This window comes from Carassius gibelio, chromosome B19 (genome assembly GCF_023724105.1).
Source record: "Carassius gibelio isolate Cgi1373 ecotype wild population from Czech Republic chromosome B19, carGib1.2-hapl.c, whole genome shotgun sequence".
NCBI lineage: Eukaryota > Metazoa > Chordata > Actinopteri > Cypriniformes > Cyprinidae > Carassius > Carassius gibelio.
In genome coordinates, this window is record NC_068414.1 from 32339780 (window position 1) to 32366915 (window position 27136).

The 27136-nt window shown below is 42.2% G+C and overlaps 1 protein-coding gene and 1 long non-coding RNA gene across 4 annotated transcripts in view; both read left to right on the forward strand.

Annotated features, from left to right (window-relative positions):
* Window positions 1-27136, forward strand: part of LOC127979720 (H-2 class I histocompatibility antigen, Q9 alpha chain) — a 93037-nt gene that overhangs the window by 19160 nt on the left and 46741 nt on the right. Inside the window, exons 5-8 of one of the 2 annotated variants that reach the window (XM_052585341.1) lie at window positions 77-175; window positions 277-294; window positions 701-754; window positions 846-1008. The exons of the other annotated variant lie outside the window; for it this stretch is intronic. Of the exons in view, the coding sequence (XP_052441301.1) occupies window positions 77-175; window positions 277-294; window positions 701-750 (167 nt within the window). The 3' untranslated portion in view covers window positions 751-754; window positions 846-1008. Of the gene's footprint in view, window positions 1-76; window positions 176-276; window positions 295-700; window positions 755-845; window positions 1009-27136 lie in introns of those variants that run through there. 2 annotated transcript variants of the gene reach the window in all.
* On the forward strand, window positions 22374-24470 carry LOC127979723 (uncharacterized). 2 transcript variants are annotated; one of them, XR_008158842.1, is made up of 3 exons: window positions 22374-22440; window positions 23177-23260; window positions 23854-24470. It is a non-coding gene; the product is annotated as an uncharacterized LOC127979723 (long non-coding RNA). The 2 variants fall into 2 exon arrangements; XR_008158843.1 differs by having other exon boundaries at window positions 23177-24470.

Consider the following 27136-nt stretch of genomic DNA (forward strand, 5'->3'; position numbering starts at 1 on the left):
TCATGTCAAAATTGTTAATAACATTATCTGGCTTTAAAATTGATCTGATGTTTTCTCTTGATCTGATTCTCTTTAGCTCCTTCTCCCATCGGCATCATCATTGGTGTTGTTGTTGCTGTCCTCCTGTTGATTGTGATTGGTGTCGCTGGGTATAAGGTCTATCAGAAAAAGAAAGGTGAGAGAGACTCAGATAATATTATCATCACACTTGACGACATTGCATGTTTCACACATTTGTGTACTAAAATTTCATGTCTCTTGTTTTCTGTTTTTCAGGCTTCAAACCTGTCAATGGTAAATTTTCTTAATCTCTGATTGATATTTATTAATAACAGATGGGCTCTGTTATTCATGATGCAGTTAATAGTAATATATGTTTATATTTCTAAAATTTTCTGTCAATATATATGTATAGTTCTATAATATAATATAATATAATATAATATAATATAACATAATATAATAGTGTTCCTGTAGCTCAATTGGTAGAGCATTGTTGGGGGTTCGATTCCCCGGAAACACATGATATGTAAAAATTGTTAGCCTGAATGCACTGTTAAGTCGCTTTGGATAAAAGCGTCTGCTAAATGCATACTTTTTTTTTTCTTTAAATAGAATCATTAAATAGGAAATTATGTAGTTGTGTGATGTAGCTATAATGTCATGATGATTTTAATTTGGGTAATTTATTTTGTTCTAGCATCTGATGATGGTTCAAACAGCTCAGATCATACAGATCCAAAAGCATAAAGATGTGAGTGTATTATTATTATTCTTATTATTATTCATCAGTGCAGCTGTTTCAGTCATGTGAAATTAATGATATGTAATTTCTGGCATTTTAGGAGACCAGATGAGTGCGAGAGAAGAAGTTTAACATGATGCTTATCCTGCTGTCCATCTTGCCTACAACACACACACACACACAATATCACAGATTTCAGTTTTTGGATTTAACTATATTATGGCTCTACCATAGGGTGAGTTTCACTTTTATGCTTGGGGCGGGGGGGCTTTTGGGGGTGGGGGGGGCTGATGGGCACACATTGGCAGATGAGCAACAAACACTTTTTTATATGTTAAGCATTTCATATATTTATTAAATCTGTTATATTAGAATTTACAAAGGTTTCTGTTATGTTGTTTTTGTGTGTTACCATAGTGGTGAAGAGTAGAGCCTGTGGTTATTTTGAGGATGGACAACAAAAGACTAAATTTGGGTGTTATTTCCCACATTATAAGAGTTGAAATATAGAGAAAATTTTGAGTGAATTACTCCCTAATTATAAGTTGAGAAATATAAATTTTTCTGGTAATGTAATTTTTAATAATTTAGTAATTCTGATTCTGATTCTGATTCTGATTTAATTTTATGTAAACTTAAAACATTTAAAAACATCACTTAATTGTTTTTGTGTAATCTGTTACAAAATATTTTTGAGTTCTGTGAACATATTAGGGTTTACAGTTTACCTAACGCAAACAAATGGCCTCTTTTATGAATTGCGTAGATGACCAGAGCTCTGATTTCTTCAGAGGGCACACAAAGAGTTTTTATTTTATTTTATTATTATTATTGATTTTTTTATGGGGGATCAAATGATCAGTGAGAGCAGAACGAATGTGTCACACATTTTAAACCTAACAAAATGCTAAAATACATATCAAGAGCATGCTCACAGATGAAAACATAGGCCCTCAAATATAGGCCCTATCCAGCCGCCCCCCCCCCCCCCCCCCCAAAAAAAAAGCTTATACTACTGTTTCAGCTATTAAAATAGTTAAGTTTTCTATGTAATGTATATTTTGTAAATAGTTCATTTCGAAAAATGTTTGGAGAATATTTTGTTTGTTAAAGGTTTTCGTAATTTCATAGCCTATCTTTAAGTTTCTCAAGAGTACATCTGCAAACTAAAGTTTTTTTTTTCAGCACACTTTGTTTATCTTTAGTTTTTCTCTACCTGTATGAAATTATTAATTTTAAGATGGCATGTTGATCTCCGAGATTAATTGTAAAATGTATGTTTTTCTTTGATGACAAAAATAAACCATAAATACAAATAATTGATTTGTGAGTTTGATTAATTTCTAGGATTTGTGATATCAGCACTGATTGTAAAAAAAGAGAAACTTGTGAAAATAAACACTACAAAGTTAGTCCGTTTAAGCTCCTTAGTAAGACCAGTCTGTATCTCAGTCTAAGAAAATCTCTGTGATGATAATAAAAGTGTGTGATGTTTCTAGAAAGAATATATGTTACGGGCGGACAGACATCACTCTCTGTTCTCTGGCTCTCTGTGTGCGCACTCAGGTGTGGTTTGGAAACTCTTTATAGGGCTTTGTGCAGGTGTGGATCATCTGTAATTAAGAGAAGGGGAAGAGACACTGCGTTCAAACACATGTATAGGAACAAACAGAGCTGGGGGATGTAACACCCCCACCCCAAAATGGTGACCTGTCGCCATACTTTGGACACGAGAAATACAAATTTTACTCATGAATTCTGTGTTCAGCTTAATGTTCGAACTATCCCAGATAGAGATAAAATTTACCTCGTTTCAGGCATGCCTATGCGAAAAGGTAGAATTACACAGGATTGTAGTATTTTGTCACATCACAGGCAATACACAACGATACGCGACGCAATACCTAGAGACTTACCTTAGATTAGCAAGCCAAATAAAAAGTTAAAACAAATCCCCCCTGAAAAAACATAAACATATATATAGCATTGTTTTATTATTAACCATAACCTAGATGTTACGCAAGTTTATTTTTCAAACGTATCTTCCTTTCCTTTTCTTTTAAAACATGAGGGGAAAAAAAACTATTAAGCATCCACTCTAGACAACGCATCTGCAATAATATTGTATATTCCCCAGACATGCACAATTTGGAGGTTAAACGGTTGAAGCAGGAGACTCCAGTGCATTAACCTTCGGTTCGAATTGTACATGCGATTGAGGAATTCGAGTGGATCATGGTCAGTATAGACCTTAATTGGATGTACCGTAAAACCTAAATACACTTCGAAGTGTTGAATAGATAGAACTAAAGCCAAGGTCTCTTGCTCAATAGTGGAGTACTTTAGCTGGGCAGAATTAAATTTCTTAGAGAAGAAAAAAGTACGGCACCTATGTTGCTGGTGTCCACAGCAAGCTGAATCGGTCTGTTAAAGTCTGGCACATCCAACACGGGAGTAGTCAGCAAGAGAGCTTTGCCGTTTTCAAAGGCTTTGTTACAGGACTCCGTCCAGTCAAATTTGCTCTTAGGGCTCAATAAGTTAGTGAGGGGACAAACCACAGTTGAAAAGTTCTTACAAAAACTGTTATAGTAGCCTACCATTCCTAAGAATCGGCGTATTGCACGCTGATCGCAGGGCACAGGGCTCTCCTGAATATCGGCCACTTTAGCCATGACTGGTAAAACATGTCCTCTGCCAACTATCCTCCCCAAGTAAGTGACAGTGGCTTTCCAGAACTCACATTTTACTAGATTAATTGTGAGCTTTGCATTGGACAGCCTACGGAAAAGCACTCGAAGTTGTGTTATGTGCTCCGACCAATGTGTACTATACAGGACTTTATCGTCCAAATACGCCTCACAGTTTGCCATCCCAGCTAAAACGATATTTACTAATCGCTGGAATGTGGCAGGCGCATTACGCATTCCAAAAGCCATAACTTTATAATGCATAAACACATCTGGGGTCACGAAAGCTTATATTTGTTTTGCTCTTGGCGTAAGGGGCACTTGCCAGTAAACTTTTAGGAGGTCAATTTTAGTGACAAAGGTGGCCGAGTCAACACGGTCCACACAGTCATCCATCCGCGGTAATAGCAGTCTGGTATAGTGCTGGCATTAACACGTCTGTAGTTGGTACAAAACCTGTAAGTGCCATCAGGTTTTCCAACTAAAAGGCACGGGGAGCTCCAAGGGCTAGAGCTAGGTTCAGCAATATTATTCCTTATATACTAAACCTCTCGTTGCAGAATAGTTCGCTTTTCTGGATTTACCCTATGGGGGTTGTTTAATCGGGCCTTTATCACCCACGTCTATGTCATGTTCCAGAACTGTTGTCACAGTCGGAACATCTCAGAATAACTCAAATCATCTATCACAGACAATATGTCAGCGGTTTGAGAGAGAGTTGTGGTAAACGATTTGCAATGACCGACAGCATAGCAGAGTTTTTAAGTCGACCTTCAATCACGCATCTCAATGGAGGAGTCTCCACATCATCGTCATCTACGAGTGAAGAAAGCAACATAGAGGACTTAAGACCGTGTACGATAAGGTTACACAAGTCAGTCTTAACATCTTTGCGCGTATAGTATGGTTTAAGCATATTTACATGACAGATGCGAGAACGTCTTCGCTTGTCGGGAGTTACAATTACATGATTCAAATCAGATATTTTCTTTTCAACAGTATATGGTCCACTGTGTCTGGAATACAGAACCGGACACAGGTAAGAGAACCAACACTTGGTCTCCAGGTTTAAATGAACGGGCTCTTGCTTTTCGATCATACCAAGTTTTCATGCCAGTTTGGGTCTTTTCTAAATTCTCTCTAGGTAGTTCACGAGCTCTGTCTAGGTGGGTGCGAACGTCGCTTATAAACTGTAATGCGCTACGAGAAGTAGGCTTGCTCATCCACTGATCTTCAAGGACACTCAAAGGTGTGCGAACGTCGTGAGCAAACAATAGCTCCGCAGGGCTGAAACCAATTGACTCTTGTACGACTTAGGCCATAAGCATCCAAGGAATCGCATCCTCCCAGTTTGTCCCCATCTCCAAACAATATGTACACAGCATCGACTTTAGCGTCTGATGGTAACATTCGAGAGCACCTTAACTCTCTGGATGGTACGTGCTAGAAATGCGGTGCTTAATCTGGAGCGACTTTATGACCTGGGAGAGACACGTGAAGTAAAATTTGTTCCTTTGTTAGTTTGAATGACTTTCGGTAGTCCCACAAAAGCAAAGAACTTTAATAGAGACCTGGTCATGATTTTAGCAGTGATTTCTCTCAGAGGCACTGCCTCTGGGAAACGAGTTGCAGTACACATAATTGTTAACAGATACTGATATCCACTTTTCGACCGTGGAAGAGGACCGACACAGGCAATGATTACCCTCTCAAAAGGCTCACTCACGGCAGGTATGGGGTACAATGGTGCAGGTGGAATTATCTGGTTTGGTTTACCACTAACCTGGCAGACATGGCACGTTTTACAATACCGCCACACATCATGCTTCAGCCCAGGCCAAAAAGAATGACGAAGAATGCGGTTGAATGTTTTAGTCACACCTAAATGACCAGAAACACCATCATGTGCGACACTCTAGAAAGCACATCTACTTTCAGCCGGCATAACGATTTGCTCAATGTCATTCCACTCATTACTTTTCTGAGGTCTTCACGTCCGCATAAGTAAGCCATCTCTGATGAAATAGGTGGGGCTCTCGCTGGCATGGTCTGAAAAAGATTGAACTGCATTAAAACATGAAACAAGAGAGGGGTCTTTTTGTTGAGCATTAATACATTTCTCTAAGGACAACAAAACATCTGGTTCTTTTGTTTTTTTTTCTTTCTCACCGTTCACCACAGGTACAGGACTACTGCAGCATCGAGTGGAAGGGGGTTCGAATAGCCTCTCACACTCTGCGGAGTGAGCAACAAAACTGTCACTTAGGTCGACATCCTTACGAGGTACTGAATCCCTCAACCTTCAAGTCTGCGACCTAGTGACGACACTAGTGGGAAAAACGTCGGGGAATTTTAGTGAGCACTCATCAGGGCAACCTTGACTGAGCGGCACTGACACAACCTCTGGTGGGACATCACCCAGTTTCTACACGTTTTCCACATCTCTTTCCACAAAAGGTGGCACAGGATGGATGTGGCGAGTGACATAAAATTAATTAGGATCAGAAGGAGCGACACCTTCCCTTAGGGCCTCGATTTCTAACTTTCTCAATGCCAATTGATGTTCAAGTTCATGCTCACGGACCTGTGCTTGCACATGCTCACGATCATACTCAATTTCCTTCTCTTTGATGCTTAACTCCCTCAACCGAACCTGCAGCTGTAATGCATCCGCAGACACAAGAGATTGTTTTTCTACAGGCAGAATTAATCAAAGCAGCGTGTAAGACGGCCCTGATTGTATCTTTGGTGCGTTTCTCAGCAGAAGTGATCTCAACCTCATAAGTTGCAGCTAAATTTAGCAACTGCTCTTTTGAAAATATTAAAAATAACTCAGTAGAGGGTTCCTTCACGAATGCTTCCTCTGTTGCCATTTTAAGCGCAAAAAAAAGAAGTTTTTTATACACACATATACATATATAAACACTCACCTAAGCAGTTTAACTGCGATTAAGCAACAAAGTAGCAAATATCTAAAGTGGTCAAATGAAAAGCACAGTTTAGGCTACAAACGACCACAAATTTTAATGTCCACCCATAAATTTTACATTTACACTAGTACCTCCAAAGTACCAGCGCTCACTAAATAGGCAATATGCCACAATATATAACAAGCTATACAACTAAACTAAAAGGTATTCTGATAAGCAAAAATGTTGTCCAACTTCTCTAACTACATACACACACACACACACAAAAAGCTCGTGGCCTCCCACGTGCCCCCTCCTGAGATATCCACCAAAATAAAATAAACAGTGGACTAAACAAAAGCACAGACAACCATAGTTGCCTACCAGAATACTCACCAAAATGTTGTATCCTTCAAAAGTTCATATTTCATCAGAATACATTAATTCACTTTTGTTTCAGATGCCCCTGAATATTCTAGAATTACAGATATATGATGTTAAAATGCATGATTCCTTCCCAAAGTTGATATGAAATATTAATCAGAATCAAATTGACTGTATTCACCACTGCAGACATGCAGCAGAATTTATATATATTTTTTGCCGGTGAAATATAGTGGTATATTCACAATGAACACAAGAAGGAAGGAAGAGTGTTAAACTGTTTAGATGTGACACCAGAAAAATGTCATTTATTACTTTAAAGAGTTCTTTAAGATTAGTTAAACTCTAACTTTAACTAATCTTAACTGTCACCTGTTCCCTCTGTGGGACGCCTTAGTTTACTTCACTATATTACAATTAAATCCTAATCTAATCATGACAAACTATATATCGTTGGAAAGGTCTAAGACTCCTAAATAGATATTTTACCAATCTTCTTTGTTAAAAAATTATGTAGGAAAAGTAATAGATTAACTTATCTACAGAAGAGTGCACCTCAAAAACCTATCATACAAAATCGCGTTTACATCTGTTAAATAATTATTTCTTGTTATTTGTAAGTTAATTAAGAAACAATCAAATGAATTAGATCCGTACTTCTTGATTCAATGATACTGAGGCACTTCATATCAACAACTCTCTCAATCCGTGTATCATTCGTTCTTTCGTTTTTCGAAACCAAAAATGAAAAAATTTAAAATCTGTTTACAAAACCAAAATGAAAAAAAACGAATAATGAGCATGTGCGTTTCACTTTGGTGTTTCTTTTATCTGATGCCAGTAAGTGACGCTTGTTCTTGAATGATTTGTTCATTTTAAACAAATCTTAAATGTGACTCGGTAAGAACGAGTTGTCTTTGGGAGTGATTCGTTCAGTCGCGCATGCGCAAAATTCTATAGGTTCTGTACAGGAATAAGCATAGACAGTAAGAGAAATGGACACAGCGACCCCATTGGATTCAACGGAGACAAGTCAATTAGAAGCACGCACTTCCTGGGGGTCAAGCGTACTGTGCAGACTCAAACTGAGCTTGATGACGTAGATGTCACGTGAGGAACCTGTCTGACAATTGTAAGTCTTCTAATCGCTGTGCCAAGAGAAATCTGAATCACCCACCGAACCTTGCAGACGTTGTTGAATAATTTTGTCCTGTGTCTTTTATGGTTCTCTTTCATCATCTCGTGTTCGAGATCCACCAATGGGAAGGGCATCTGACCTCTGCAGAAGCATCCAATTGCACCAAGTCTGGCTAGACAGACAGAAGCGTGCAGCCAATGCCAGGTAAGGCCCCGCCCCCTTACCTAACGGCTGTGGCGCTGCTATTCTCCAGTTGACATTCGCTTCTCGCGATCTCTGCACTGACACAGTTCGGTTGAATTACGCTGCTAATTTTCGTGTCTTCAGGAGGACATATCGCCTGATCAGCCTCCGCCAAATGTGACAGTCGTCTTTTCAGCCTTCTGCTGTGTTCTGCATCCAGAGCCGCCCACGCTCTCGCCGTTTTCACCTGCTCCTCCTTCCACGGCTGCCAGCCACGGATTTTTTCCGAGCTCTTCTTCGGTGTGTCGCTTTCTAAACCTTCCGCTTCTCCAGGGAATAGCCGCTCGGCCTTTCTGACTCAGATGGGGGACACAGTGATGACGACGCACTACCGGGGGACTCCCGGGGTTTCTCCTCACTTATTTGGGTTGACCAGCCCAATCCCGCATTCCCAAAGAGGACATCTTCACAGGCAACCTCATGCATCATGAGGATGATGCGGCCCTTCTTGGGGTCTCGAGGATGAATGAGGATGCCATCCCGCCCTTTGGCGTTCCCCAGGCTAGTGTCCACGCAGCTCTGCCTCAGTCCATCCTCCTGGAAGTTTGTGAGCGAGCGGCCGCTCACCTCAACATTGAGTGGCCAGTTCCACAGAGTGCCACTGATCAGGAGAGGGATATTTATGATGGAAAAGTGTTGGGACCTCCTCCTGGTCCGAGGAAACAACTTGTGCGCTCATCGAAACTTCACGCTCTAGCTTACAAGCTTTTGGTGTGGAGCAGACGGGTTTTCCACCCGTGGCCCAGAGTGCAGCTGTATGCTTTTTCTCCCCTGTGCCTGATATTTCCCACACTGGCCAGGGTGAGAGAACAGGGCCTGTCTCTCATTCTAATAGCACCCAGGTGGCCCAAAGCACCATGGCTGGCAGAGATAATCCCTCTGTTATATGCTGAGCCGTGGCGTCACTGTTCCCGTGTGGGACCTCTCCATGGTGCTGGAGGCTCTATTTCAATATCCTTTTGAGCCTCTGGGATGTATTTCCCTAAAGCTGCTGTCTTTCAAGACAGTTTTGCTCTTGGCCTTTGCATCGGCTAAACGTGTCAGTGAGCTACATGCACTCTCGGTTCATCCCTCCTCCACTAAATTCTCTCTTAGTGGAGATAAGGTTTTCCTTAAGCCTAATCCGGCCTTCATGCCAAAGTGCTTCCCTGCGTTCACTTTGAAGCTGTTGGAGCTGTCCGCTTTTCACCCTCCACCTTTTTCCTCCCCGGAGGATGAGAGGCTAAATGCTCTGTGTCCTGTCCGCGCTTTAAAGACATATATGACCAGGACCAGTGCTTTCCGGAAGAGTGACCAGCTCTTTATTTCATGGGCACCCCCTCATGGAGGGAATCCCATATCTAAGCAACGCCTCTCACACTGGCTTGTGAATGCTATAGCTTTGGCTTATGAATCCAAGGGAGTGCAGTCCCCAGGGGACATCAGAGCTCATTCCACGAGGGGCATAGCCGCCTCTTGGGCTTTGTTTAGGGGAGTGTTACTGCAGGACATCTGCTCCGCTGCCAGTTGGACTTCTCCTGATACCTTAGTGCGTTTTTACCGGCTGGATGTCACCAGAACCTCGGTAGCACATTTGGTTTTAGGGGTGGGGTCTTCTTAGCCCTTCCCTGCAACCCCGTTGAAAGTAACGAATAAGGAGTGAATGGGCCAGCAGGCCATGCACATTCCTGTCACCAAGCATGCATTTCCATTCCTTTTCTTGATTATGGGACGTGTCAGGCACCGCCTCCTTGGGGCGACCGTCCTTCTCTGGCTTTCAGAACCTCATTGTGAGTGTATTGGGCAATCGGGGAGCTGTCCATGTCTCTCCCATAGGTGGATCTCGAACACGAGATGATGAAAGAGAACAATAGGTTACTGTCGTAACCCCGGTTCTCTGAAACATCGAGTGGAGAGATCCACCAGCTTTGCCCCGCTTGCCGCACGAGAAGCGAATATACTTACTGGAGAATAGCAGCACCACAGCAGTTATATGCCCTTAGGTAAGAGGGCGGGGCCTTACCTGGCATTGGCCGTGCTTCTGTCTGTCTAGCCAGACTTGGTGCAATTGGATGCTTCTGCAGAGGTCAGGTACGGATGCCCTTCCCATAGGTGGATCTCTCCACTCGATGTTTCAAAGAACCGGGGTTACGACAGTAACCTATTGAATCTCTATGGGCTTTTCCTTTGACTTCATGCCTCCATGTCCTCCCGATATCCTCATAGACCGTAAAAGATTGCCTGCGAGCTTCTCCTCCTGTCCATACTGTAATTTCTCTACTGCGTGACAGAGAGTCGCAGGTTATGACGCAATCGTTAGCCTATTTTTACAAAAACTGCGGGACCACAACGTAAGATACAAGGTAATGGAGCCTTTTATACATTTTCGTGTTTCTTAAGAAATAATGCATGGACAAATGGAGTCTTTAAACGCCTCAGATGTAAAGTTATTCGCTGTCAAAGTGATGCCAAAATGAATGCTAACAGCAGGTGGGGGTCCGCTAGCCAATGGCGGCGCCCAGGGATGCTTCAATAAAATATGAAACCCTGCCCCCCTGGAAATTAGTCTAGTTCACCTGTTTCAGTCAATGCAGTCTGAGCCGGAAAGAGATTTGATTAGTTCATCTCATGAGTCTTTCAGGTTTTCGAGTCAATCCTTAATCACGTGACAGACCCATAAGCTTTGACCATAGACTGGAGTTACCCTGCCTGGCAACAAATCTCTGTGTATGTTATTATTATTTATTTATTTTTGTCTTTATGATTTTAAGTGTACTGCCTTAATGTTTTAATGTTTGTATTGTTTAATAATAATAATAATTATTATTATTATAATAAAGACTGTATAAAAAGGCTTCATCCTCTCATTCGTGACGTGACAGCATTTGATAGAGAAATTAATTTACAAGCTTCCTTACAAACGGGTGCATAGTCATTATTATTATTATCATATTCATTACTATAATTATTATTTACTCTCCCTTTCCTATTGATCTGTAATTATAATATTGCTAGAAAACCCTTACAATTAAACCAAATTTCATAAACAGGCATTACTTGCATGGTCATTAATTTTTAAGCACCCTTCAGCGGTACTTCTTTTGGAAACATTTTTTTGGTTGTTTCCTAGTTATTTAACTCGGAAGGTCTTATTTTAATCACAAATAATTCTTATGTAAATGTAATTTTCCAGTAACTCCCAAATAATTCTCCATCGTCATGGACGCTATTCCTAAAGGAGCTGTTATGCTTTTAAGGGACTCATTAGTTCATCCCGCACTTTATCTTTATCTTTAGACCCATTTGAAATCCCAGTTGGAAAACTATGCTTTTTGTCACATGAAAGTGAAAAGTGACATGACATACAGCCAAGTATGGTGACCCATACTCAGAAGTTGTGCTCTGCATTTAACCCATCCAAAGTGCACACACACACCATGAACACACACACACACACACTGTGAACACACACCCGGAGCAGTGGGCAGCCATTTATGCTGCGGCGCCCGGGGAGCAGTTGGGGGTTCAGTGCCTTGCTCAAGGGCACCTCAGTCATGGTATTGCCGGCCCAAGACTCAAACCCACAACCATAGGGTTAGGAATCAAACTCAATATCAAACAATCAAATATAACCACTAGGCCACGACTTTGCCCAGTATCATCACATAACTATAAGATTACATTGCTTTTTCAAAAGGAGCTTGTTACAACTCCAAATGTGATGTCTTATTGGAGGAATGTGGTTGATCATATTGATTGGAAAAAAGTATGGTCTCTGTCTTTGGAATATATAATAATTAACAAGGTTAGAGAAATCTCATTCAAATTGTTACACATATTTTACCCAGCTAAACTGGATGTTGTTTTTGTGGTGACCCTAATGAAACTGATATATTGTCCTCACACACAGCTATTTTGGAATGAATTCTCGAATGTTATCCATCGCAGTGTGCTACAGGGTTTCTCTCTGATTTTTAAGGATGTACTTTTTGGCTTCTTTATTATTCAAAAAGACAAAATTAATGAATATTTTATTATTAACCCTATTATGAATTTCATATTCACCACTATAAATTCACTCATCAAAATCCTTTATATATTGTTTTTTAAAAAAAGAGGTTCAGACTGTATATCCAAACTATTTAATCTTCCAAAAATCTTAAGGCTGTTAAAAATGTTTAATCTATTCAAGGCTATTTAATATTTTTAATTTATTTTGTTAAAGCTTTCGTTTAGTATTATTTATTTTTATGTTGCATACGTCTGTAAATGCTTTGCATGTAATGCCACTTCTTTGTATGCAGTATTGACATTCTCTGTACTTTTATCTTTGGTACCTTGGCATTAATAAAATAATAAAAAAAGGACTAATCTTGTCTCTTTCCGGCTCAGACGGCATTGACTGAAACAGGTGAACTGGAGGGAGGAGTTATGATGGCGGAGTGAGCGGTAGCGTTTTTGCAGGCTCCGTTATTAAAGTCTTGAAATCGTCCTAAACATTTAATCTCCGACAGAAAAAATCCCAGCAACTTCACATAAGAACTGCATAAATAACATCTCAGCCCCACGGAGTTCTATTTTTTCGAAGCGGACTACCTGTACTCGGTTTTTCTTTTTATTGTTCTGCAACGTGAACGAGATGGCTAACGCTAGCAAAGTGGCTAAAGCTCAACTGCTAACAGACCACGACTATAACCTGACGGCCCTGCGCGAGGCATGTGAGGAAGACGAAATAGAGGCAATGGAGGAAGAAAATCGGAAAATGTCTCATGACCACACACCTTTGCATGCCTAGCCCAAATCCCAAGAAAATGAAACCAAAGAATCAAGATGTGGGAAAACAGCCGGGTGAGATAACAAATGAAACCATCTTAGATGCAATTCAAACTTTGATAAAGAGATTTGATGAACAAGATGACAGACTGAAAGCTTTTGAAAGTCGAATGGAAGCTAATACACAAGCAGTGAGAGAAAATAGGGAAGAAATAAGCAAAGTGAAGGAAGAAATGTTGCTGTTGAAAAAAGAAAATGCGTCACTGAAGCAGATCTGTCTGGAGCAAGCCAGGTATAAGAGAAGGTGGGATCTTAGACTGATGGGCCTTCCTGAAAAAGACAAAGAGGATACAAGAGAGACTGTGATCGGCATCCTTACAAGAGTGACTCAGTGAGTCAGTTGACACAGTGCACCGATTGGGAAAGAAGAACGATGCAGCTACCAACAAGATGCCCAGACCTGTAATCATCCAGTTTGCCTTGAGAACGGTCCGTGATGAAGTATGGAGGAGATCAAGAGAGGCAAGAGTGTGCAGAGAGATGAACATTCAGTTCAAGGAGGACTTCTCAAAAGAAGATCGTGAGGCTCGTGCAAAGCTTTGGCCTAAGGTGCAAGAAGCCAGAAGAAACGGAAAAAAGGCATCCCTAAGAGAAGGATATGCTCCCATTAGCCGCATTTCCACTGTCGGGCCAGTGCGAGCCAGGGCTTAAAGCGGGCCGGGCGGGGCTCATAGCCTCGGGCCAGTAGCACCGAGGCCAGAGTAGCGCAGGGTTTCCACAGGGGAGCTTGAAGCTCCGCTGCTCGTCACTAAAACACGCCCTTGACACGCCTCTCAGAACAACGTCATGCAACCTCATTATTTCACTAACAAAGAGAAGTTATCAGAAAACTAAGAAATAAGTCACTGGAACATGCGCGATCACAAAACGAACATGATAAAAGCGGCCGTTTGTTTGCATGCTTTGTTATTCAAATTCAAAAGCATGGATGTTTTAACTATAGAATACGTGATACATTGATCATAATGATTTAATTTATCAAGACTCAAAATTAATCGCACATAAATACACTTTATATTTTATTCATTTATTTTTAACGCTTATGAAAATAGCCTGCTTATTCAGTAGAGTCTGTTTCTGTTTATTTGTAGTCACAGTGGCCTATACGTCACATTAAGAATGAATGATATCTTTATTTTTATAAAGGATCCCGAACAAAAACATTATTATATTTTTATAATAGGCAACATGAGCTAAACTCTCGAGACGAGGCTTGTGATAGATAAGTTAGTAAATACACGATTGTGATAGAGAATAAGAAGCTGACGTCTGATTTCTTCAAGCGGTCATATTTTCCATGTTTAGGCTAATGTTAATGCCCAGCGTGCATAGTCTTTTACATCGCTTATAAATATTTCTGCCCTGTATGGTCATTATAATCCACATTGGATCAAGTTATTTCAAACACTCGCTGCTGACTGAAAGTGAGTTTTGAGCTCAACTTATTTAAATAAAGCGTTTAATGCTGGCGTTATAGCGGCTATCTTTCTGAAATGATCCACAGCGCAGACTCTCTATTTTTATAAAAGCTCCCAAACAAAAATCATTATTATATTTTGATGATATGCAACGTGGAGCTAAACTCACGAAACAAGACGACAGATAAAATGTTACTTAATAAAAAAAAACATTATTAGGCTATATTTTTATAATAGGCAACATGAGCTAAACTCTCGAGACGAGGCTTGTGATAGATAAGTTAGTAAATACACAATTGTGATAGAGAATAAGATGCTGACGTCCAGGCACGTGCACAGGTAGGGCTCAACCTGTGCAGAGCACATGCCCTTGCTTTTTGCCCTTACACTCCGAAGTGCCCTTTTTTTGGTGGTGTTTTTTTTTTTTTTTTTTAATCACTGCTATTGGTCACCCTTTACGTCTGTCTGTCTGTTTTACCAAATGAAAGTTCTTAAAACGAGCTTGTGTAAATCTTATTCGATCATCAAGCGGTCAGTAAGCTGATAACTCCGCCCCCTCTATATTCATTGAATCAACTGAAGTTCCACAGCAGCCGCACAGTAGACACCAGCTGAGCTGAACAAAGTTTTGCGAAGGGTAAATAAATATCTTGTTGTTTGAAGAAGTACTACTAAACACTGTCTATAAAGGCTCATATTTTATTTATTTGATGTCTGACTGACTCACTGAGACATGTGGGACGTCGCCTGAGAGAGAGGGCTAGCATTTGCCATATAGCCAATACATAGCCAACACTTAAATAGCCTGTGCAGATAGTAGCATTTCATCTTTTATAAAATGCTAATTTGGCCAAATGCATTTTACCACAGGAAAAACTGAGCGCTCCGTCTATATAGCTAAAAAAACTAGTTTGTAACCTAGATGAAAATGTAATGTGATACCCGCAGCGGCAGGCGCCGTCGCCGTTTTAATGACGGACAGAAAAAAAAAATCACATTTGCACACATTCGCTGGTCAAAAACGATATATTGATAAGTAATACAACAACATATAATTTGTTTTTACCATCGGAAAATCATAACAGGTGCGCCCCCGCGCTGTTTCGTACTGGAACTTACACAGCGACGAGTGATCCTCGTCACCTAGATAACATATTTCTAAGAAATTTCTTCTTTGATTTATGATTGCTGATACACTTAATTTATTAACATTTAGGCTAATCATGTTATGGTATACTCTCTGTATACTCTCTTTTTAAAATGTTGTAAAACATGGTTTTACTACAGTAATGTAGTAGTAACTAAAAAAAAAAAAAATTACAGAAGATCACTGAAATCTTTATATTTTATCATACAGAATGTAATTCGTGATTCATTCCAAGGCTTCATTTATTTGATCCAAAATACAGCAAAATCAGTAATATTGTGTAATATTTTTACAATTTTAAATAACTGTTTTCTATTTGAATATTTTAAAATGTAATTTATTTTTGTGATCAAAGCTGAATTTTCAGCATCATTACTCCAGTTCAGTACTCTTCAGTGTCACGTGATCCTTCAGAAATGCTTTTCACTGCAACTGTACTTTTCACACTATTTTTATTTATTTTTTTCATTGCTGGCTTATTTTAGGGGAAAGTGTAGTGAATAAGAGACCTTCAAGAGACCAACATCCCTGGTCCACCACAGTATCAAATTTTTGCCAGATACATGGCTCACAGAAGGTTGCTGTTGTATTAGGTTTAAAGAAGCCCTTAAAACCCTGTTTATCTATATTATCTAATTATCTAATATTATTATTATGGATGTTATTAATCGTGAATAAATCTAAAGTTTTTGAGACTATTATTTTGTGTTATTGAATTTGTCATGAAGATGTGACCATTTCTTCCTTTTATGCAGGCTTACTAAATAATCTTGATATAAAAAAAAGGGGGGGGGGGGTGCCCTTTTTCAGTTTCAGCACATGCCCCTCAAAAGGTCTGTGCACGGCCCTGCTGACGTCTGATTTCTCCAAGCGGTCATATTTACCATGGTAATGTTAATGTTTATCGTGCATAGTCTTTTACATCGCTTATAAATATTTCTGCCTTGTTTAGTGATTGTAATCCACATCGGATCAAGTTATTTCAAACACTCGCTGCTGACTAAGAGTGAGTTTTGAGCTCAACTGATTTTAAAAAGTCTTTAATGCTGGTGTTAAAGTTGTTTTTTTTCTGAAATGATCCGCGCTGACGCTCTCCACACATGGAGAAACTCCGCCTTTGTTCGTAACCCCTCCTCTAGCCCCAGCTGGCCCGCTTGAGATAGGTATAACATCTCGGTTACGTATGTAACCTTGGTTCCCTGAATAGGGAACGAGATGCTGCGGTGACGTCACCACGTATGGGAACACCTCTGGTGTGACGAATGTCTGAAGCCCTATACCATCCCGCCAATCCTATTGGCCAAATGGCGCATAGCACCACCCTGCGCATGCGCGCGCATGATATACCTGGGTGCAGCGCGCCATTTCGCTCAGATTTCATGACTGAAGATGAAGAGTTATCAAGGTACGGAACGGCCAGAACCGCAGCATCTCGTTCCCTATTCAGGGAACCAAGGTTACATACGTAACCGAGATGTTCCCTATCATAGGTCACTTCGATGCTGCGGTGACGTCACCACGTATGGGAACGATATACCAAAACGCCTGACGTACCTGATAACTGAGATCCGAGGAAGCAACTGCTCAAGCGGAGAGAACCCGGGAGCCAGGGGCCATCCTCACATCCAGACTGTAGGACTTGATAAAAGTGCTCGGTGAGGACCATCCTGCCGCAGCACAGATATCATCCATAGAAGAGCCACTGAGAAAAGCTTGAGAAGAAGCTACAGCTCGAGTGGAATGAGCCTTAACCCCTAAGGGCGAAGCGAGTCCGCGCGCCTCATAGGCCAAAGAAATTGCCTCCACCAGCCAATGGGACATGCGCTGTTTTGTAACTGCATGGCCCTTACTTTTATGTCCAAAGCAGACAAACAGCTGGTCAGAACCACGCCAAGGGGCTGTGCGATCCACATAAGTCTTTAAAGCTCTCACAGGGCAAAGACTTAGATCTCCTGACCCGGCCTCGGCAGGTGAAAAAGCTTCCAGAACCACTTGCTGAAAGCGAAAAGGGTTAGATGCGACCTTAGGAACATAGTTAGGCCTGGGCCGCAGCAGCACCTTCACAGAGCCTGGTGCAAATTCCATGCATGAGGGTGAAACAGAAAGAGCCTGTAAATCCCCAACTCTCTTGAGGGAGAATAAAGCCATGAGAAGAAGTGTCTTCAGTGTCAGGATTTTATCCGATACGGTCTCCAAGGGCTCAAACGGATGCCCTGATAAACCTAACAACACAATGGATAAATCCCATGAAGGAACTCGCACAGGGCGGAAAGGCCTCAGCCGTCGCGCACCCTGTATGAAACGAGAAACTAATGGATGACGCCCCACAGAGGCACCGCCTATGCATTCGTGGTAAGCTGAAATGGCTGCCACGTAAACCTTTAAAGTGGCTGGTGTAACGCCATCCGAGAAACGCTCCTGGAGGAACTCCAGCACTGAAGCCACTGGGCAGTAAACTGGATCCACATTATGATTACCACACCAGGCTGCAAACAGTCTCCACTTGAAAGCATATAAGCGTCTCGTAGAAGCTGCTCTAGAACTCAATATAGTCTCAGTAGTTTCAGCAGAAAGACCGGGACATACTAACGCACTCCGCTCAGTGGCCACGCCCACAGTTTCCACAGATCTGGCCTCGGGTGCCAAATCAGCCCCTGTGCTTGTGATAATAAATCCTGTCTGATGGGAATCTCCCACGGAGAGCCCGCTAGCAGACTGATCAGATCCGGAAACCACGGCTGCGTGTGCCATCGCGGAGCCACCAGCAGCAGCTGTTCCACTCTGTCCCGCCGTATTCTGCATAATACCGCTGGGATCAAACGAATCGGAGGAAAAGCATACAGACTGGTCTTGGGCCAGCTGTGAGCTAACGCATCCACGCCCAGGGGCGATGGGGAGCGTAGGGAGAACCATAGCGGGCAATGCGTAGTCATGCTCGATGCGAATAAATCCACTTTCGCTTTGCCGAATATCCGCCATAAAAGATCCACCGTCTGGGGGTGTAATCGCCATTCTCCCTGTTCCAGAGCCTGTCTGGATAGCAGATCCGCTCCGAAATTCAATCGCCCGGGGACATGAATGGCCCGGATCGAGAGAAACTTGTCCCGAGACCACAGAAGAACACGCCTCGCCAGCCTGCACAGGGGGCGAGAGCGCAATCCTCCTTGATGGTTCAGATAAGACACAACCGCTGTGTTGTCTGATCTGAGCAGCACATGACGGCCGATCAGCAGATCCGCGAAATACTGGAGAGCCAGAAAAACTGCCAGTAATTCCAGTCTGTTTATATGCCAGCCGCGCTGAGCCGCTGTCCACACTCCGTGGGCTGGTCGCCCTCGACACACAGCTCCCCAACCAGTCAAAGACGCGTCCGTCGTGACAGTCTCTCGGAAAGCATAAATTCCCAATCGAACTCCTGACAGGAGAAATTCGGTTGACATCCAAATTTTCAGCGACATCACACACCGCCGTGTCACCGAAATCGTGCGATGCGGGAGACAACGGGGTGAAATATTCCGCCTTTTCGTCCACCACTGAAAGGGGCGCATATGAAGCAATCCCAGACGAATCACGGGGGATGCTGCTGCCATTAGACCCAAGAGCCTGAGGCACAATCTCACCGTCACCGTGCGACCCGCTTTGAGGTGCCGCACGCATGACGCAATCGACTGAGCGCGCGGGAGAGAAAGCTTCGCTGTCATCGCGCGAGAGTCCAGATCTATTCCAAGAAAAGTTATCCGTTGAGAGGGAGTTAAAACACTCTTCTTGAAATTTGTTCGTAAGCCCAGGCTGTTTAAATGATTCAGCACAAGATCTCGGTGAGAGTGTGCTTGAGTCCGCGATTGCGCTAGCACCAGCCAATCGTCCAAATAATTCAACACACGAACGCCCTGGAGCCGCAACGGGGCCAGAGCTGCGTCCATGCATTTTGAGAACGTACGGGGCGCTAAAGCCAAGCCAAAGGGAAGAACGCGGTACTGATACGCTTTGCCCTCTAAAGCGAATCTGAGGAACTTCCTGTGTCTCTTGACGATCTGAATATGGAAATACGCATCCTTCAGATCGATCGTAATAAACCAATCGCTTGGTCGGATCTGAGACAGAATAGATTTCACCGTCAACATCTTGAATTTGCTCGGTCTGAGTGCAAGATTCAGACGGCGTAAATCCAGAATGGGTCGTAACCCGCCGTCTTTTTTCGGTACCACGAAATAACGGCTGTAAAAACCTGTCTCCATCTGAGAGGGGTGTACTTCTTCTATAGCCCCTTTGCTCAGCAGAGCTGACATTTCTTGTCGCAGCACCGCCATTTCCGTAGACTTCACCGTAGTGGGAAGAATTCCGCGGAAAGGAGGCGGGCCTTTCCGAAACTGAATGGTGTATCCGTGACAAACCGTGCGTAACACCCATTGAGGAATGCCGGGCAAGCGTTCCCACGCGGCCCGAAACAATATTAACGGTTTCAAAACTTCCGCTCCCAGCAACGCCGTCATACGCGTTAAAACGACCGGACACGAAAAACCCGTGGTGTTCGTGCACCGGGGAAGCGTATGCGCCGGAGTCGTTGCGTTCCGTTGAGTATAATCCTGAAACGTGTCCACGGCAGGAATTAGGCCAACAAATGGAACATCGGGCTCTGCCGCTAGCGAAAAAGCGGCGGCTGTGCGAGCCGTCATAAACGGGCCGTTTGTGTAGGGTCCTTGAGTCGTCCCTCAAACTCCGAAAGCAGGATTGCGCAGAGTGTCTGAGGGAGCGTCTGTCATTACAGCTCGATCCAATGTTGCTCGAGGCGCTGTTAGCGGCGAGACAATCAATGTTTGAGCATGGGGACTGCAATGAGAGTGTGGGATGCGCGAAAGCGGTCCGACAGCGCTCTCTAGCGGAGGGCACAGTCCCTGGCAAGCAGCAAAAAGATCAGGAGCTGCTATTCGGCACCCGAGAACGAGAGGCTTTAGCCGTCGAGGTCAGGTTCAATCGCTTACGTTGACGCTGGTGCGCCGGAGGAAAAACCCTAGGGCCCCAGTCCTTACGAGGAGGCGCCATGGGTGTAGGTTCCTCTCGAGAGGCTGCTCGCTGGCGGTGAGAGGAGGTTGAGCGAGAACGCGCGGGCGCTTGCCGGCGTTCGACCTCTCTGGGTCTGCGGGGAATCAGCTGGCGGAAAGCGGCTGATTGCTGTTTCGCTGCCCTGAACTTCTCCACTACTGACGTGACAGCCTCACCGAACAATCCATCCCTGGAGACAGGGGCATCCATAAGGAAAGATTTATCCTTCTCCTTAATATCGGTGAGATTAAGCCAGAGGTGGCGCTCAACCGAAATCAAACCGGCCATAGTACGGCCCACTGCACGAGCGGTATGTTTGGTAGCGCGTAGCGCCAAATCCGTAGCTCTACGCAGTTCTTTAACTGCCTCCGGTGTGATGCCCTCACCTTCATCCAATTCCTTCAATAACTCCGCCTGGTAGGCCTGAAGGACCGCCATAGAGTGGAGCGACGCAGCCGCCTGACCAGCCGCCATGTAGGATTTACCCACCAAACTAGACGTGACTCGACACGCCTTCGAAGGAAGAAGGGGGCGAGACTTCCAAGCCGCGGCCGAACTAGGCGCAAGGTGTTCGGCGAGAGTCTCTTCCACCGGGGGCATCATAGTATAGCCATGGTTCGCCATATCAGAAACGGTGGCGAAATCCGCGGCCGCGGCGTTAGTAATCCGCGCCGAAAATGGCTGTTTCCAGGACCTCGAAACCTCCTGGTGGAGGTCCGGGAAAAAAGGCAAAGGCCTCCGGGGCTGTGTAGGTGTCCGACTGGTTAGAAAACGGTCGTCCAGCTTGGAAGAAGGTTGGGCCTCGGCCTTGTCAACCTCCCAGTCTAGCCCCAATTTACCCACCGCACGAGAAACCACATCCAACAGCTCACTGTAGGAGGGGGAAACACGCCTCTCCTGTCCGCTAGGAGGAAGAGGGCTAGTGTCAGTCGCGAAGTCCTCAGACCCCGAGGCCGCGGTGGATAAAACATCGTCGTCATAGCGTCCACAACCGAAGGAGATGGCGGTGCATGCCTCCGGTGTGGGAAGTAAATCCTCATTAGAGAAGACGACGGGCTCAGTATAAGTTTTATTCTGCAGCAGGGTAGGGGAGAGCGAGCGATGTGGAGAATATTCCAGCGCTGCGCTGTCCACAAAATCCATGTCGCACGTGTCACCCCAGGCCCTCGCCTCGTGCGGTGCCTCGGCAGTCGCAGAGGTGACCTGACGGGGGTTAGACTCGAGGGCGACATTAGAGAAAACTTCCACCCTGGAGCGCAGTACTCTGAGCCGCAGGCCATCACAATGGGGACAGGAAGAAAGGCCGCTAAGCGCCGCCTGTGCGTGATGTAAACCAAGACATACTACGCACCTGTCATGAGTGTCCCCCGCCGTGATGTACCTGGTACATGGCTCCTTACATTTTCGAAAGCTCATCGCGTCCGCGAAGAGGAGTTAACACTGCTCGAAGAGATCGCTGGAGAACGCGAGACGATAGGGCACAGATGATTCGCTATTCCTGAAGGAATGAAATCTGAGCGAAATGGCGCGCTGCACCCAGGTATATCATGCGCGCGCATGCGCAGGGTGGTGCTATGCGCCATTTGGCCAATAGGATTGGCGGGATGGTATAGGGCTTCAGACATTCGTCACACCAGAGGTGTTCCCATACGTGGTGACGTCACCGCAGCATCGAAGTGACCTATGATAGGGAAACGGAGGTCGGAGCCAGCTCCAAATGGGCGGGTCAGCTCCAAATGGGTGGGACTTCAGCTCCAAGTGGGCTGTACAAACCTCCAGAGCCTTTTGATTGGTTTATTTAATGTCACAGGGTTAATGCACGCTGCGAATCCCCCTACCAAAAAAAAAGAAAGAAAAAAAGACGACGTCAACTTCCCAAGGCTTTTCAGCGTCAAGAAAGAGGAATTTGAAGGGGTAAGTTTAGAGTTGTACAACGTATTACAAGTTGTGAAAAAGTGCAGTATCTTGGCGGTAGATGTTTTAGTCTTGACGTAGTTAAATCATGATTACAAGCTCATTGCATTCAAGTTTGAAAATTGGAGGACATTCATGTGCAGTTTTTACCTTCAAAGCTCATATTTACGATTATTCCGAGAGCACGTTAAGACAGCATTAGCAACACAGATAAATTACATCTTTATTGTGTCTGTTACCCTTTTCTGCTAAATATTTCTGCAAAACAAATAGGATTTACGCTGCAGATTACGGACACTGAAGACCATAAGCAAGCATTGTTACTAACGTTACGTAAAATATGCAGGCCTATGTATTATAACTGCACTGATATTTAAGCGATCAATAACTATTAATAGATTTAGTACAGTGTTCTATAAGAATGAGTCTTAGTTAAAACTCCTAACTGATAATGCTTGACTTTAACAAAGCTGGTCATTGTTTAAAAACCTGCTGTTAAATTTTTAAAATGTTATCTATTTTTACGTGTAACGTTAATCCAAATAATGTAATGCAATTGAAACATTTGGTTTAATTACCAAATTCATTTTTCAATTTAATAATCATAACAGTGGATATATGAGGATAACTGCTGTGTCCACTACCATGCATTACATATCAACAGGTGTAGAATTAATTTTGTCATTGTAGGAAACACAAACAAACAAAAACCTTATGTGTAAACTTTGTGTTACAGAAAGTTCAAGACTGGGTGGCCAGAAGTTACATTTCAGTGACCTGGTTACCGCCTCTCTCTGCAAACCCAAAGGATCACTTTCCTGTAAACTGTTTTTTGTTCTTTCTATGCATCAAGATGTGTCATTTATTTTTTCTGAAGATTTTTGACTAATGTGTGTGTGTATGTGGGTCTTTGTGTGGATAAATTATGTTCATACTTTAAAGGTGGACATTTGCAACAGCGCTTGTCCCTAAAATTGCTCCAGGGGTATGGTCCGAGACTGTCCTAAATGACAAATGATGGAATGTAAATGACATTACATTCTGTAGAAGTCTCACATAAATGTGCATTGTACTTTAGTTAATGTTAACTTGTCAACAGTGAATTATTTTAGGATGTCATTGGACTGAATGTTTAGTGATTAATGACACTTCATTCCAGTAAAAATATAATCCATAGCCTTGGAGTGAAAGCAGCAGCAAAGTGTTCCAATGCTGATAAAAATCAAGCTGGTTAAAACCTCAGGTTCCTTAAATATCTGTTCTACAGGACTGTTTGGGGTTGGACAGATTTTGTAATGGTTTTGAAGTCTGATGCTCATCAGGCCTTCATTTATTTGTTCAGAAATGCAGTAGAACCAGTAATATTGTAAATTGTAATAATATTTTACAATAACTCTTTTCTATTTGAGGCAGCAGTGGATCTACCCCAATCATCATTAACGGGACCACAGTGGAGAGAGTGAGCATCTCCAATACCTTCAAATGCCCTGCAAAGAGTAGCTGAGCGCATCTCCAGAACATCTCCCCCTTCTCTGCAAGACATCCACACCAGAAGATGTAAATCTAGGACTGTTAAGATCCTTAAAGACCCCACCCACCCATCTGCTACAGTCAGGCAGACCCTTCTGCAGTCTGATGGCAAAAACAGAGAGGCTCAGGAGGAGTTTCTTCCCTCATGTTATCAGACTACTAAACATGGACATTAAACACACTGAACTTTATAGACTGGTTGTTTAGGGCTACCCAATAACTCTCTGCACACTGCTTTTTTGACAACCTAACTATGCAACTCATCCTCACTGCACATTGTCTACATCTCTGCACATCATCTGTGTAGCAGTTTCTATGTAGCATCTCTACAAATCATCTGTGTAGTAGTTTAATACAGTATATTGTGTATATTTTATACAGTATATTTTTTCCTGTTGTTTCATTATTTAATTTTTTTTGCACAGTCTAAAAAGAGTATGCCAGACCTACATTTCACTGCTTTTTGCATGTCATATAACAAATAAAACTTGAATTTTTAATGGTGTGGAGTGTTACCTGTGATTGAGTTGGTGATAAAAAGGAGATGGGGAAAAGAGTGTCTTAAATTGGGCTTTGGTACCAATAATATTTTCCTCTTAAGTCTTGGAATGTTTTTTTTATTATTATTAATTCTTGTATTACTATTTAGATTTTTTTTTCTTTTCTTTTTTTTTTAATTAAATGTTTATTTGTACATTTACTTCCACGCGTGGCTTTTTATAATGTTGTTTCACCTAGAGCCAAGGGGGTTGTAACAATCTAAACAATATAATTTCTCCCTCAGATTTCAAACTTGCATTAAAGAAAAACATTAACATACTTACTGTATTTTATTGCTCTAAATTACTCATTCATTTTCTTGATACTGATATAATTATAAAATTTATATAATTTAATATACTTGAATGTTTGCAGCTGTCACAAAATTATATAACCTCTTGTTAATAAAATGTAAACTACAATGAAAAACAATAAATCTGTTTTTCATTAGTATCGCTACTTTATGCCCTCCTCATTCGCGCGCACCCCGGCAATGACGCAATGTGAAATTTCCGCTTAAACCCCGCCCATTTGTAAAGTCCCGCCCACTAGCGGCAAAAGTTCCTCCCACTTGGAGCTCTCCGTGAAGTCCAGCCCACTTGCGGCAAAAGCTCCTCCCACTTGGAGGTCTCCGGGCTGCAGCGATACCTACTTGGCCCGCTTTGGCCCAAGGATTTCGTCGGGCCGAAAAAACCTGGCCGTTGGCCCCAAGGAAGCCCCGGCGAGGCACGATCAAGCCCCGGAAGTGACAGTGGAAACGCGACTGGCCCTGGCACGCACTAGCACGCCCGGTCCTAGCTCGATAGTGGAAACACGGCTATTGATGGACACAGAGTTGACCCCTAAGTACTGTGTAGTAATGCTCAGACACTTTCTGCTTATTCAGAGCAAAAATTCAGTAACATGGTAAGATGTATTTAAGTTTTACAGAAAGAAACTCTCAGGTATTTTATTTAAACATATTCTGTTAGTATGAATCTTACCAGGTGAACGTTTAATTGATTTAACTGCTAAAAGGGGTTGAAGGACTTCAATTACGAGATGATGTTTTTTCTATATTTTTGATATGTTACTCAGGACAACATGTTCATTCCTGCAAAAAAAAAAGTTAAGCGCATTTAGAACAACCATACTTTCTTTTATATCAGTGAATGTTAGGGGATTGAATAACATTACAAAGCGTAAAGCCATTTTTTTGTTTTGTAAGGATCAGAAATCGCAATGCATCTTTTTACAGGAGACTCATTCTGTTATGGACAATGAAAAATTTTGGAAAATTCAATGGGGGGATTACGCCTTCTTTGCACATGGAACATCACATTCAGCAGGAGTCATGATACTATTCAATAGATTTCCAGGTAACATAATGGATCATAAAAAAGATACTGAAGGCCACTGGTTAATGGTGGTTGTGGAGAATAAATGACAAACGTTATATTTTGATATGCATTTATGGCTTTAACAACCAAGCAATCAATGTGAAGTTGTATGAAATATTAAGCCAACTTATAATTGAATAGAAAACAAAATATGATTCAGATAAAGTGATATTGGGAGGAGACCATAATATAGCCCGATTCATGGCTAGACCGAATACCTCATAGGAATTCTCAACCTGTATATAGCAACACTATACTGTCTTTATGTACAACAACGTGTATAATTGATTATTGGAGAGCATTAAATCCAACATCAGTTCAGTTTACATGGTATAACTCTGCAGGAAACGGTCAATGTTCAACATTAGATTACTGGCTGATTTCATGTGAGTTATGTAGTGATGTTTCAGATTGTAAAATATCAGCCTCTCCGCTTACAGACCATTGCATGATTAGTCTAAACCTATTAACATCCAAACAGCAATTAAATTCTCCAAATATCTGGAAGTTAAATAATGATTTCTTAAAAAATGCTAAATTTTGTGAACAGGTGAAGTCTCTTATCCCAGAGGTTGAAAAGCTAGACATGAGTGATATCAGTAAATGGGAATGGTTTAAGTTCAAAACCAGACAAATAGCAGTTGACCCAGGTAAAAAAATATCATGTACAAGGAAACGGAAGCAAAAGGATCTAATTGACAAAATCAACTAACAAGTAATGTACAATTATCCTTAGACAACATTACTGAATTAAAGTTATTGCAGTCCCAATTAGATGACATGTACACAACAAAGGCAAATGGAGCTTATGTTCGATCAAGAGCTAGATGGATTGAAAAGGGTGAAAAAAGTTCAACTTATTTCTTCGGACTTGAAAAACAAAGACAAAGTAAGAAAAAAATAAATAAACTTATAATAAATGGTATAACAATGGAAGATCAGAAATTAGTCCAAGATGAAATTAGTCTCTTTTATAGTAACATATACTATAAATCAAAATTTAACAAATCAGATTGTGACTTTTTATTTGAAAAAATCGATGAAAACATTAAAAAATTGGATGTGGAAGACAAACACATACTCGAAGAAGAATTAACTATAATAGAAATTGAAACTGCATTAAAACAAATGAAAAACGGCAAATCCCCAGGAATAGATGGGCTAACATCTGAATTCCTAAAACATTTTTGGGCAGATATTAAAAAGTTACTATATAAAGCTTTTTTGGAATGCATTAAGGAAGGATG